This window comes from Vespula vulgaris, chromosome 10 (genome assembly GCF_905475345.1).
Source record: "Vespula vulgaris chromosome 10, iyVesVulg1.1, whole genome shotgun sequence".
NCBI lineage: Eukaryota > Metazoa > Arthropoda > Insecta > Hymenoptera > Vespidae > Vespula > Vespula vulgaris.
The window spans coordinates 4623462-4635813 of NC_066595.1; the positions used below are offsets into that span (position 1 = coordinate 4623462).

General features: G+C 34.7%; 1 protein-coding gene and 1 long non-coding RNA gene across 5 annotated transcripts in view; one reads left to right on the forward strand and one right to left on the reverse strand.

The window, feature by feature from the left end:
* The window catches only part of LOC127067026 (small conductance calcium-activated potassium channel protein), a 164777-nt gene that overhangs the window by 111119 nt on the left and 41306 nt on the right, over positions 1–12352 (reverse strand). For all 4 annotated transcript variants that reach the window (XM_051001465.1, XM_051001467.1, XM_051001466.1 and 1 more), the window contains one exon: positions 807–1473. In XM_051001465.1, coding sequence (XP_050857422.1) covers positions 807–1318 — 512 coding nt within the window. In that variant the 5' untranslated portion in view covers positions 1319–1473. The remainder of the gene's footprint in view (positions 1–806; positions 1474–12352) is intronic.
* The window catches only part of LOC127067033 (uncharacterized), a 44772-nt gene continuing 35214 nt past the window's right edge, over positions 2795–12352 (forward strand). The window contains exons 1-2 of the long non-coding RNA XR_007782535.1: positions 2795–2841; positions 3754–3988. This is a non-coding gene — a long non-coding RNA (uncharacterized LOC127067033). The remainder of the gene's footprint in view (positions 2842–3753; positions 3989–12352) is intronic.

Below are 12352 nucleotides of genomic sequence, written 5' to 3' on the forward strand. Positions count from 1 at the left end.
TATATATATTCCATCTCTTTTTATATATCTATCTTCTTCCTTCGTCCGCGTTAATTTGCATTAGCCGAGCGAATAAGATTATACCATTAAAAAGATGGGCACGTGACGTAAATTCTTTAACACGGACATCGATTTCTTAAAAAAAAACTTTTTTTTTTATTTCACTTTATTTTATTCTTTTTCCTTTTCTTTTCTTTTCTTCTTTTTTTTTTCTCTCTTTATCGATCCAGAACCAAAGCACGTCTATCTTATGCCAAGCGAAAGCCTTTCTCATCGAATTTATTTACCCTGCTCCCCACTTTACGCCTTTCACCATCGATTTATAGTATTGTGGTAAATGCAAATCTAAGAAATAGAAGGGATATACATACGTTGGCTCTATAAGTGGCCGATTTTCTATAAGCCTGGCACTCAACTTGATGCATAAAAGTAGTTAACAATAAGTAGTCCATCATTATGACGTAAACGTCGATCAATGGCCAATATCGAACTGAAAGATATCTTTTCATTCTCGTTTCTTTTTTTTCCCCCTTTGTCTTCTACTTTCTTTCCTTTACTTTTATTCTCATAACTTTGTCCATAGACTCTTAAAAAAAAAAAAAAAAAAAAAAATCTTTGCATATGATAGAATCTTGAATCGTTTGCACCTTCTTATCTAACAACACGTAATAATTCAACATTTTTACATTGAACGTAGAAACGATTTCGTAAAATCATTATTAATCATATAACAAAAAAAAGAAAAAGAAAACCAGGCAAAGAAAACATCTCGTTACAAGATACAAAAGAAACAACAAGAAGCTTACCTCGAAACACTGCGTGCCAAATGTAGAGCAGAGGAGGGTGCGAGAGAGTCCCTTCGATCGCATCGACAGCGATTATATTGATGAGACACTTGTCTGGATCGATAGATCGTAGGTGGTACGATCGATTGTTGCAACTGCTGTTGCTGTTGCTGTTGCTGCTGTTGCTGCTGCTGTTGTTGTTGTTGTTGTTGGAGCTGTTGCTGAGATTGTTGTTGAAATTCACCATCCAAACGACAATGTAATTCGATGTCGGGTACAGATCTTGTTGCCGGATCTTCGGTGGTGCCGCTCTCCTCGGAGCCGCCGAGTCCAGACACTGACAGTTGCGGCGAAGCAACCAAAAAAGTTGCTCTATTCTGTCGCGTTAGCACCGGCTTGCCCTGAGACGCCGCGGCAACCACCACCGGCGGGGGTGGTGCCCTACTTAGAAGGGCAGCTGTTTCTTCGTTACTAACACCATAATCGTTACCATTGCCACCCTCCTGAGAACCGACGTTACCGTTTACGTTCATCTTTTTTGTCTCTCTCTGTTTCTCTTTTTCTCTTTCTCTCTTTCTCTCTTTCTCTCTCTCTTTCTCTCTCTCTCTTTCTCTTTCTCTCTCTCCCTCTCTCTCCCTCTCTCTCTCCCTCTTAACGTTAACACCGCTCACGCCTCTCTCTCCATTTTCTGAAACAATAAAATGTTTGTGGTCATGTTTGGATTACAGTTTGGATTGGAATCTCGATTAGCGTAGAAGAGATTTGTTTGATTTATTTTTTATTATAAAGGATAAATGATGCCAATGGTGTAGTACTGGATTGAAATCGGTTTATGAATCGTTTGGCTTCGTTGAGATTTTTCATAGTTTATTTTGCTATAGGGATTTCTTTTTTTTTAAATAATTTAAATATGTATATGTAGTGTAGTATGGTGTAATATAGTATTGGGTTGCAGCAGTACGTTACGTATGTCTGAATCTTTAATATTTCATACGTCGAAAATTTTCGTTACTTTATATCTAAATAAATAACAATGTGGTAGAGGATTGGTCGATAAGTTATGTCCGAATTTCTAATATTTCATATGTTCGGCCGACTTTTGAATATTTCATATCGATATAAATATCGATATTTTCTGTAAGATTGGATTGTGTTAATAACTAATATAGTGATTATCGATATTTTATATCCGAATCAATGACATGCGGTATAACAACGATGTATTAATAAATGATGTAAAAAAAAACGAAATTTTTTTTCATACCATTTATATAATTTATTAAAGTTTTCAAAAAAAATATTGGTCTCCTTTAAGAGATTCAGAAAGTGACAAAAATCGAATCGAATATACATCTTTCCTTTCGATCGCAATAACATTCAATTAGGCTAAATTTTGATCGTAAAATCTAATTGGATATCTATATCGATCGATCTCAATATGTCTACTAATGGTGGTACTACGAACGAACGTTCGTTTTAAACCTGCTAACTAACTCTCTTCGAAGGTTTCAATAACAATTTAAATTCATTATCACGTTGACGTTTACGATGTAATCCGTTTGAATGCTATTAATCGACCCTAGTCTTGATATTAACTAAGCTTAGCCATTTAACGCGAACGAAACGTTGTTAAAAATTCGTTTCGTGCTACCGTTAATATTCCCGTTGTAAATCATTTTAATGGACTTGCTCGAAGTTCGCTATAGCCCTTATACGCGCATGCCCCATGTGTTCTTTTTCCTGACATGAGTAATATCTCCATTTAACCGTTGAAATTATCTAGCCTAGATAGCAGTCGTACGAACTTGAAGAGGTCATGTAATTGTAAACAAGTCGGGATATGGTTTCAGATCGTAACAATATTGTTTATGTCCTTGGTTTGTCGTTTTCCTCTGTCGTGTTTTTATTGTTATATTATCGACTTTCATTCGACCCGTTTGTATTCAAAAGACAAAAACTTAGAGATGCGTATATAGGTTTGTCGTATCAATCGTATTAGAACGTCCTCAGTCTATTGCCAGCGTTCGTTGTAGAAAGTACTACGTAAATTGATCAGGTAAAATTTATAAATTTTATTTAATAAGCGTCGTTATATATCGTCTTGTATAATATATTAGTTATATATTCTTTTATTTATTCCTTTATATCATACATATATATATATATATTATTATATAATATATTTCTGATTATACGCACGCACATATATATTACAGTGATCATTATATCTTATTTCTTGGAATTATTTAAATGAACAAAATCGAATCAAAGGAATTGAAATACAAAGAAAGGAGAATTTATCGAGTTTGAACGAAGAGCCTTATTGGCTTGGCCAAGATTCGTCTTATCCGCATCCCGATCGTTGCTCTTCGAATCAGCTGCTTTCCTTAGACTTCCGTGGGCGAAATTTCCGTGACCTCTTTCAGACTACGAACGGTCGGAGTTCGCCTGCTGTTTCGAGTTAAAAGCACGTTCAAAGAGAGTCAAACGGGGATATCGGTTTCTCTCTTAGCCGTCGATAGCATGAGAGTTCGTGCGTATCGATCATTCTTTTTGTAGATCTTTACTGAGATATCTTTTAGTTCTGAATTAGTTTCTCTCTCTCTCTTTAATCTTTTTTTTTAATATATTTTTTGTATATTTCTTTTTTTTTTTTTTTTTTTTTTAATTTCTTTCCTATCAGATTTTAAGCTCAACTATATATCTATGTACATTTATATATATTTATACACATATATGTATAGTAATAATTTTTTTCTAATCGATTCGACTCGAGTAATGAAAAAAAGGAAAAGAAAATTGCAAGTTAAATCTTTCATCGAAATTTTCTTCCCCTTTCTCCAATATCTTATTTCACTAATACCTTCTCTCATTGTCATGTCTTGTCACGTAAACTTTGCGGCTCACGTATTGCGAGTTCTTACTTAGGTAAAGCTTTTCTAACGTAACACGTTCGTTTATGTTTCAGAGAGAAAGCTGTTGACTCTGAAGACTAAGGAAGAGAGAAGAGAACGTGGTATCCTGTAAAGTTTCCTACGATAACAAGATCCCTTGTCTTTCGAAATGCAACGCATCATTTTACGATACTTTCGCGAGAGAGATTAATATCATACGCGAAAGAAGATGGATCTCGTTGATTGAAACTACAGTTGGTATACTATGTTCCATTTCTTTTCGATCGACGAAGATTCACATATATTCAGGTAAATCAATAACGTTCAAAATATATCGTAGGACATTATTTATTATTTTTATCGTTATAACGAGCTATGTTATCGTTTATAAATCATTACGAATAATACTCGTCGGAGATAATCTATTTCAATTCGAATTCGTATAATTTCGAAGCTCTTACTCCTCTGTCGTTTTGAAATCCACGATCGAAGGATGATGTGAAGGAGGAGGAGAGGAGAAATTATAGTACCTATGTATATATGTATATATAGTTGTGTATATAGCTATAGCGGAAATCCTGCTTAATAGCCCGTCGGTATTCGTCGGTAATGTTCGACGGTCCAACGTGGAACCTCGATTAAGTTATTACGCCTGGCTTCGGACCTCGTTTAGGAAGAGGTTTCCGCGGTAACCCTTTTGGCATTATTTCGAACCCCCAAACTCTCGTATCTTTATGGATGATCGAATATCGAAATTTACTCGACAAAAATCTATAATCAATATACTTAAAGCGTTCTTTTCGTTTTCCTCTTTTTTCTCTTTTTCATTCATTTTTGTTTTATTTCGTTCTATTTCTCTTTATTTTTATATATATTAATGTTCTCTGTTCGTTCGTTTGTTTTGGTTTGGCTCTGTTTTTTGGTTTTCTTTCTTTCTTTTTTTTTTTTTTAGAGATCGAAACATTTGATTCGATTCTTTGCGATTTTTGAATCGCCTTATTTATTATTCATGAGGATTATACGCATGTAGAATATTTTAATACGAACTGTCTTATCGTTGACATGTTTTATTAATTAAGTATGAAATGTATCGCCTGTCTCACGTCATGGATGACTCGGGAGTTTTACAAGAAGAAAAAAAAAATTATGTAATAGTTGTATCACACGTGTGACCTCGTATAAGTGCAATTGGTTAATTACTTTTTAACGATGCATCATACTTGTAGATAATATAATTTAATTAATTATAGCATAAATTAATTTAACAGATACCACGAACGAAATGCATACATAAATTCATCATAAACATCTGATCGTTTACGAGACATTATTATCAAGTTAAAAGTCCAATATTTAATTTTCTTTTTTCTTTCTCGTTTTCTCTCCTTGTATCGGTCTTATCTTTTTCGATCCTTCCTTCTGAATTTCCTTTCTTCGTTCTCGATACAACTGAAGTTACCTTTCTTTTCCTCCGAAGCGGAAAAATTACTTTATGTCATAACCGCAGTACTAAATCTCCACCCGTCACTCCCATCCCACTATTTCTAACCGAACTTTCGTATGCTTCGAAAAGAGTAACCCGACGGAATTGCTAGCGTAGCAAATAGCGAACGAGCGAGAGAGATAGACAGACATAAAGAGAGAGAGAGAGAGAGAGAGAGAGAGAGAGAGAGATTGCACGAAAAGAGAGAATGTTGCTTACGGCGTAGCTCGAAGAAAAATGCGTTGCATTAAAAAAAGTAAAGAAAAAAAAAAGGAGAGAAAAAAGGGACGACGAAGAGCTTATCTCAGGAAAGAAGATTCTTCGCAGCTGCCCTCGAAACGTCTTAAAAAAGCTATATAAATTTTTTCGACGACGAAAAGGTGGAAAAGTTAAGTCTCAACTGCATCACGGCTACCCGAGTAATTTTCTTTCTTTCTTTCCTTCTTTTTTTTTTTTCTTATATCTTTTTATATAATCATGCACTGTACGATATTATTTATTATTATTATCATGATTAAGATTATCATTATCATTATTATTATTATTTGGCAAATATTAAGATGATTAATTTTATGATTATATTGAATAAAAAGGACGAACAAAGAGAATCTGATAAAACAAACACGTGAGTTTGTAAATTTTTAATTATATAGAGAAAGATATAGAGGGAAAGAGAGAGATGGAGATATTCGAAATCGTTCAAACAAAAAGATTAAAAAATTAATTGATTGTTTACAATAGTTTATTCGTTTGTTATGTCTCATAGGTACACGATATTATTATATTGGTAGGTCGAATATTGATGGGTCATCGGTACAATATACTTTTACTTCCTACACATTTCCTCTCTCTTTCTCTTTCTCTTTCTCTCTCTCTCTCTCTCTCTCTCTCTCTCTCTCTCTCTCTCTCTTTCTCTCTCTCTCTCGTTCGTTAGTCTTCACGAAAATAGCTTGATGTTTACTCGCGCGTATAGCATAAGCTATAGGTAAAAGACTCAGGGTATCCGAAATTGATGTCGAGAATTCCAAGAATAAATAATTGCTATGGATAATAGAGAAAGCGTTGAAAGTTTATTTTACGATGAATCTTTAGGTGTACCTACCCACTTGGAATTGGCGATGTATTATAGTTTGTTGCTTTTCGAAAATGGAAAAGCTCTCTCTCTCTCTCTCTCTCTCGCTTTCTCTCTCGAATATTTTTTTTTTATAGATTTTTTAGGATGAAAATAATCGTTTCACGAAGATTTTCTCGTCGAGAGGAAATCTATGGATAAAGTTTCCGAAATTTATGATCTCTTAGTGACGAATGGTGTCCAACGAACGTTGGAAAGAAAAAGCTTTTCTCTTCTTTTTTCTCTCTTTTTCCTTTTTCCTAATTTTTTTTTCTTTTCTTTTCTTTTCTTTTTTTTTTTTTTTGAATAGTACGGGTTGTAACGAATGATTAAGTATTCGCGATAAAATTTCCATAAATTTGTTCCGATTCTTTTTTCCTAAACCAAAGTCGTCGCACTCGTCGATACGCGAACTTTTCCGGCGATTTTTCGACATTTTTCATTTTTCGACCGAACGTCCGACCAATTGAATATATATTTCTGTGTGTGACTCCGGCGTAAATCATACCACGTGACGTTTGGGATATTAAGGTAGTAGGGAGATAGAAACGTAGAGCTCGGGTGGAAAACGTTTTACAACTTTTCGTCGGACACGAAAATAACTCGTGGCAGAGTTAGCCCTCGTACGAGCGAAAACGCGGACCCCAATTTACTTCCTACGTGTGTGTATATAAGTACGTATGTGTGTATGAACACATATGTATATATATATATATATATATATATATATATATCTGTTCATTGTTACATTCGAATATTTACCGAACGCAAACACTATATTCGTTATTGAGGATTTTGCGATAAATTTGTGGAAATTTGGAAAAAAGAGTAAATAAACATTGGAAACAAAAACAAAATGAAAGAAAGAAAGAAAGAAATGAATGAATGGCGAATATATAGAGTTTTTATTAGAAAGAAAAATTTATTACGACGTAATACTAAACTAGAAATATTAAATATTACTATTACGTATTGTTCGTATTATAAAACTGGTACATACTCTTAATACATACTACTAAATAATAGAAATAGAAACGATGAGAACGGATTAAGTAGAAAATTAGATAACTTCGAAATAAGGAAAATTAATTATTTCGAGAATGTAATCAGTGTATGTACAAAGTTAGACGATTAGAAGGATTAGCATCGAACGTATGGGAATTATTAGATGAAGTTTGTTAAAACGAAGATATGTTATCGTAATTATGACAATGCTATCGGAGATTTTCCGAATGTTTTCGTTTAACATATAAACACACAAATTCGAGTAATTTATTAGAGAAATGGTAGATCGTTGAGGCTTGAATATTAAATAGAAACGGAGATGAGCGTATGGGTTTCCTAAATCGTCTAATTCTCTCTCTCTCTTTCTCTATCTCTATCTCTATTTATCTAGTTTCATTCTATTGTGTCTACAGAGATACGTAACTACGTAAATAAATGCAGTCACATATCCTCTTTGTCGTATAATTCCATTGCTCAAGAGTGACCTCTCAAGTACATACTCCGACAAAATAGAGCTTTGGAGGTAACGTGAGAATATGAATTTCGGTAACGTTCCTCCTTACTACAAGCAACACCAGTATCAACAACAATAACATCAACATCAACAACAGCGACAATAGCATCAACATCAACAACAGTAACAATACATAACATACGACGGTGACAGCAACAACAAATAACACCAGACGACAATAACAGGGATACAGAGTTCTCGTCTCTTTCGTTTCTTCATCAGAGTACGTTTCCGTTTATTTTCTTTCGTGTATATTTCTCTCTGTGTTTAAGACACGTTTAGAGTTCACAGGTAAAGCAGTAAAGTGCAATATTACGTAACCCAGAAATGTCAGCAGATCGATCCCGAAGCCTACTCACGCCGGATGACGTCTCGTCTCTCTCTCTCTCTCTTTCTCTCTTTCTCTCTTTCTCTCTTTCTATCGTTCTCTCTTTTCCCGTTCGTCTGCGTGTAAACACACGCGGGGCTGCGCTCGACACTTTATTGCGGCCATCCTCGAGTACTCGGGTCCGATGAAAATGAAGAAAAAAGAGCGATGGGTTAAGGGGAACGAGAAAGGAAGACAGAAAGGTTTGTTCGAATGAAACGAAAAAAGAAAAACATGTGTATGTATGATGTATGAGTGTGTATGTAATCATATAGAAATTGGAGATTTAATTTCTCATAATTTCTCTTCTTCTTCTTCTTCTTTTTTTTTTTTTTTTTTTTTTTAAATACTATTGCAAGCAAAGCGTCGTAACTATTTTATATTCGTTGAGTATTTTATTCCATTCATCGATTATCAATATTTCTTGTTGAAATTAATAAAAAAAAAAAAAAAGAAAATTTCAACGAACGATTAAAGATTAATGTGTACTAATTACATTGCGTATAGTTAGTACACTTACTCGAATGCGTTCGTCCTTGTCGAAATTCACGATCAGTTTCATTTCGTAAGTTTGAAGAAAGGAATTACATGAGGTTTCTCGAGGGAAGACGAACTAAACATAACTGCAGATCCGTAAGATCCCGTTAATTTATTAATAATTGCAGTAAAAATATCCGAAGCACGCGCCGACGCATAATTCTCCGTTCCATGAGAACTATAAATAATTCAACGTTATGTTACGATCCCTCTAATAAAATCTGAAGATTTTCTTATACTCTCTCTCTCTCTTTCTCTTTCTCTCTCTCTTTTTCTTTCTCTCTTTCTCTCTTCTTTTTTCACTCCATCTCATTTGTCCTTTTTCGCGTTACGCACGCAGACTTTTACATTCGATGCGAATTTTCATCCACCGTAAAAAAAAAAAAAAAATAAAAAGAAAAAAAAAGAAGGAAAGAAAAACGAAAAAAAAAAAAGATAGAGATAGAAAAATATACAGAGAGAAAAAATATTTCTCTCCCGTGGTAGTTCGATTTTAGACTTTTATCGTTGAAACGAGAACCTTAATTAACGAACTTCTAATTAATTCTCATTTCGCTTACCTCTTCGCTCTTTTATCTATCCTATATGCCATCCTCTCATTTTTTATCGCGTTGTTTAACACGAGAGATACTTTTTCCATCCGTGGCCACTCCTAATCCCGACAGGGAGACAGATAGAGAGACGGATAGACGGACAAACAGATGGAAAGAGAATTCTTATCCTCTCACGCTAAATTCATTAAAAGTCACGCCGAGTTGTCATCACGAACTTTGTAATTAATTGATGACAAAGAGAGAGAGAGAGAGTCCCATGACGTGTGCAACAGATTGCTGCGTATAACACGTCGTTGTAAAACTTCTTCACAAGCTTCAAACGAGCTTACTTTTCACTCTTCGTATTCTCTCCTTCTCTTTCTATCTATCTATCTATCTATCTATCTATCTATCTATCTATCTCTTTCTGTCATAGACCAATCCACGGTCTAAACGAATTTCTCTTCTTCGAAATAATATCTCGCAATTTACGGTGTAATGCTTTCGCATCCAAGTTGTTTAGAGAAACTCATTAAGAACTTTTGATTCGCTTGTCTTCCTAGTCACTTCTATTTGTTTCTCGATCCTCTCGATTATCGAGCTCGTTAACAAGTTTGCGAGATGGTACATACGTGATAATGGAAGAACTTCGTACATATCTTTGAATATGTATAATATGGAAAGTTGCTCTTTATTTTTGGTTATTTCGATATATTTATGTACGATTTCATGGCGAAAAAAAAATAAATAAATAAAAAAATAAAAGAAGAGAAAGAAATGAGAAAAAAGGGAATCTAATCGCTTATGACACATCTATTACTATTGTCTGATTATTAGAACACTTTTAACTAAATGATAAATCGTTATATATATATAAATGGTACGTTTTACTTGATCATTAGATAGTCCACTAGGTTTTCTTAAAACGTTCCAATATTTGGCTTTTACGGTCAGCCACGATCGATAGTGCCGAAAACCTTGGCAATGGTATTTATAGCGAGCAGCCTAAATTCTTTATGATTTCATCGAACCGTTCTACTCGTACACACAAACACGCACACAGAGAGACACCTGCACGCATATATACATACAAAATATGTATATGCATACACACACACACACACATAAAGAAGAAAAGTTATTATATTGGTATACTCTCTCTCTCTCTCTTTCTCGTTATATATCTCGTTGCCGTAAGAAAGCTTCGAACTTTCGAGCATCCTTCGTTTAATCGAAACTTTCAAACTGGACATTGTGATCTTCTCGACAAAAAGAATCTTTCAACGAACGTACGAGAACTTTCCTATTCTTTCTTCCTTTATACCTTTATACCTATCTCTCTTTATTCTCTCTCTCTCTCTCTCTCTCTTTCTTTCTCTCTACTACTACGTTATCTAATCAAACAAGGACAACGTATAACTTTCTAATCTTAAAAAACCTTATTTCAAATAGAAAAATGTATCTAAGAACAGAAAAACACTTGCATATCTTCCCCCTTTCTCTTTTTATTTTTCTCTGAATACTCTTCTGACGTTTAGATGTATGCGTTTCTGCGTTTTATCTATCTAGTCCAGACAAGTTCCACGTACCTCTGCGATATCATCGGAAATTTAGATTTCGTACGACGAAGAAGACCTCTCCTTCACGCTCTCTATTTCTCTTATCTTTTATTCTTTTTCTCTCTGCACTTTTTCTTCTTCCTCTTCTTCCTCTTGTTCGTTCTCTTCCTTTTCCTCTTCCTTCTTTTTCTCCTCCTCCTCCTCTTCTTCTTCTTCTTCCTTTCATCTTTATGACACCTTCATCCGTGAGTCTCTCCCTCTTCGTTTTTAGCAATCTCACGAAAGAGGGAAAGAGTCCTCCTTCGCTCGACGAATTTTATTGCCAAGTGCTTGCGAGTAGATGGAAGGAGAAAGAGAGAAAGAAAGAAAGAAAGGAAGAAAGATAGATAGACAGAGAAAAAGCATACGCTCCTAAAATCGACGGATTTTTGCGAGGGTAGTTGAGTGTTAGGGGAAAATAAAATGTACTCATCGAAATACTTGAGACGACACCCTTCCTTCCCTTTATTACTTTAGTTTCCCCCTTTACCCCTGCCCTTTCTTTCGGTTAAGTTAAGACCTCAGAGATTTTTTTTCTCTCCCTTTCTCTATTTTGTTTTCTTCTACCACTTCTACCACTCAATCCATCCGCCTTGCCTTACCACGTTTTCCCTTATCCCCTTTCTTTTCTTAAAAAAAAAAAAAAGGTCGAAAGTACTTACATTATTTCGTTTTTCTTTTTTTCTTGTCTTTTCTTTCTCTCTGTATTTCTTCTTTCTTTTCTTTTCTTTTCTTTTCTTTTCATTCTTTCGTTAACGTAACTTCCGTCATTACGATAGAAAGCAAATCGATTTTTAAAAGTAATGGAATTTTAGATAGATTTAACGATAAGTTAGAGTTCTATCTATCTGTCTGTCCATCTATCTGTCTATCTATCTATTTATCTATCTATCTATCTATCTATCTATCTATCTATTTCGACCCCAGAAGTAGAAACTTGCGAAAGAAAGAGAAAGAGAAAGAGAAAGAAAAGAATAAAAAGAAAAAAAGAGTAGATAAAAAAAGAAGACAAGAGAAAAAATAGACGGAAAAAGAAAAGATAATTCGATTGGCTTTGTTCCTTCGACGTAAGTCATGAAAATTTAATGCAAATATCGGACGTTGTGAGTCTGCTTTTTTCGCTCGTACAGGAATAAAATAGTGAAAGAAAGTAGTGGTAGGAATGACGGGCAAAGGGATAGGAGTAGGGGTAAAGTAGGGGTAGGGGTGGTACATACATGTGAGTAGGGGGATGTAGAAAAGAAAGTAGATAGACAGGACGGACGGAAAAGTCCTTATTAAAGATTAATTACGTAGAGGACGACGTTGCTGGTAGAAGCGCATGCGCATTAAGTCGATATGTTTGTACCTGCACGAAAAGCAAAGAAGTATTACTAGATAGTTGGAGAGTTCTCAGGGCTCTTCTGCAGACCTGTATTATGGAATTGGGACAGCAAAACGTCAACGTCAAGGACGAAATACGAAAGACTATGTACGTATGTACGTATGTACCTATGTACGTATGTATTTATGTACGTATATGGAT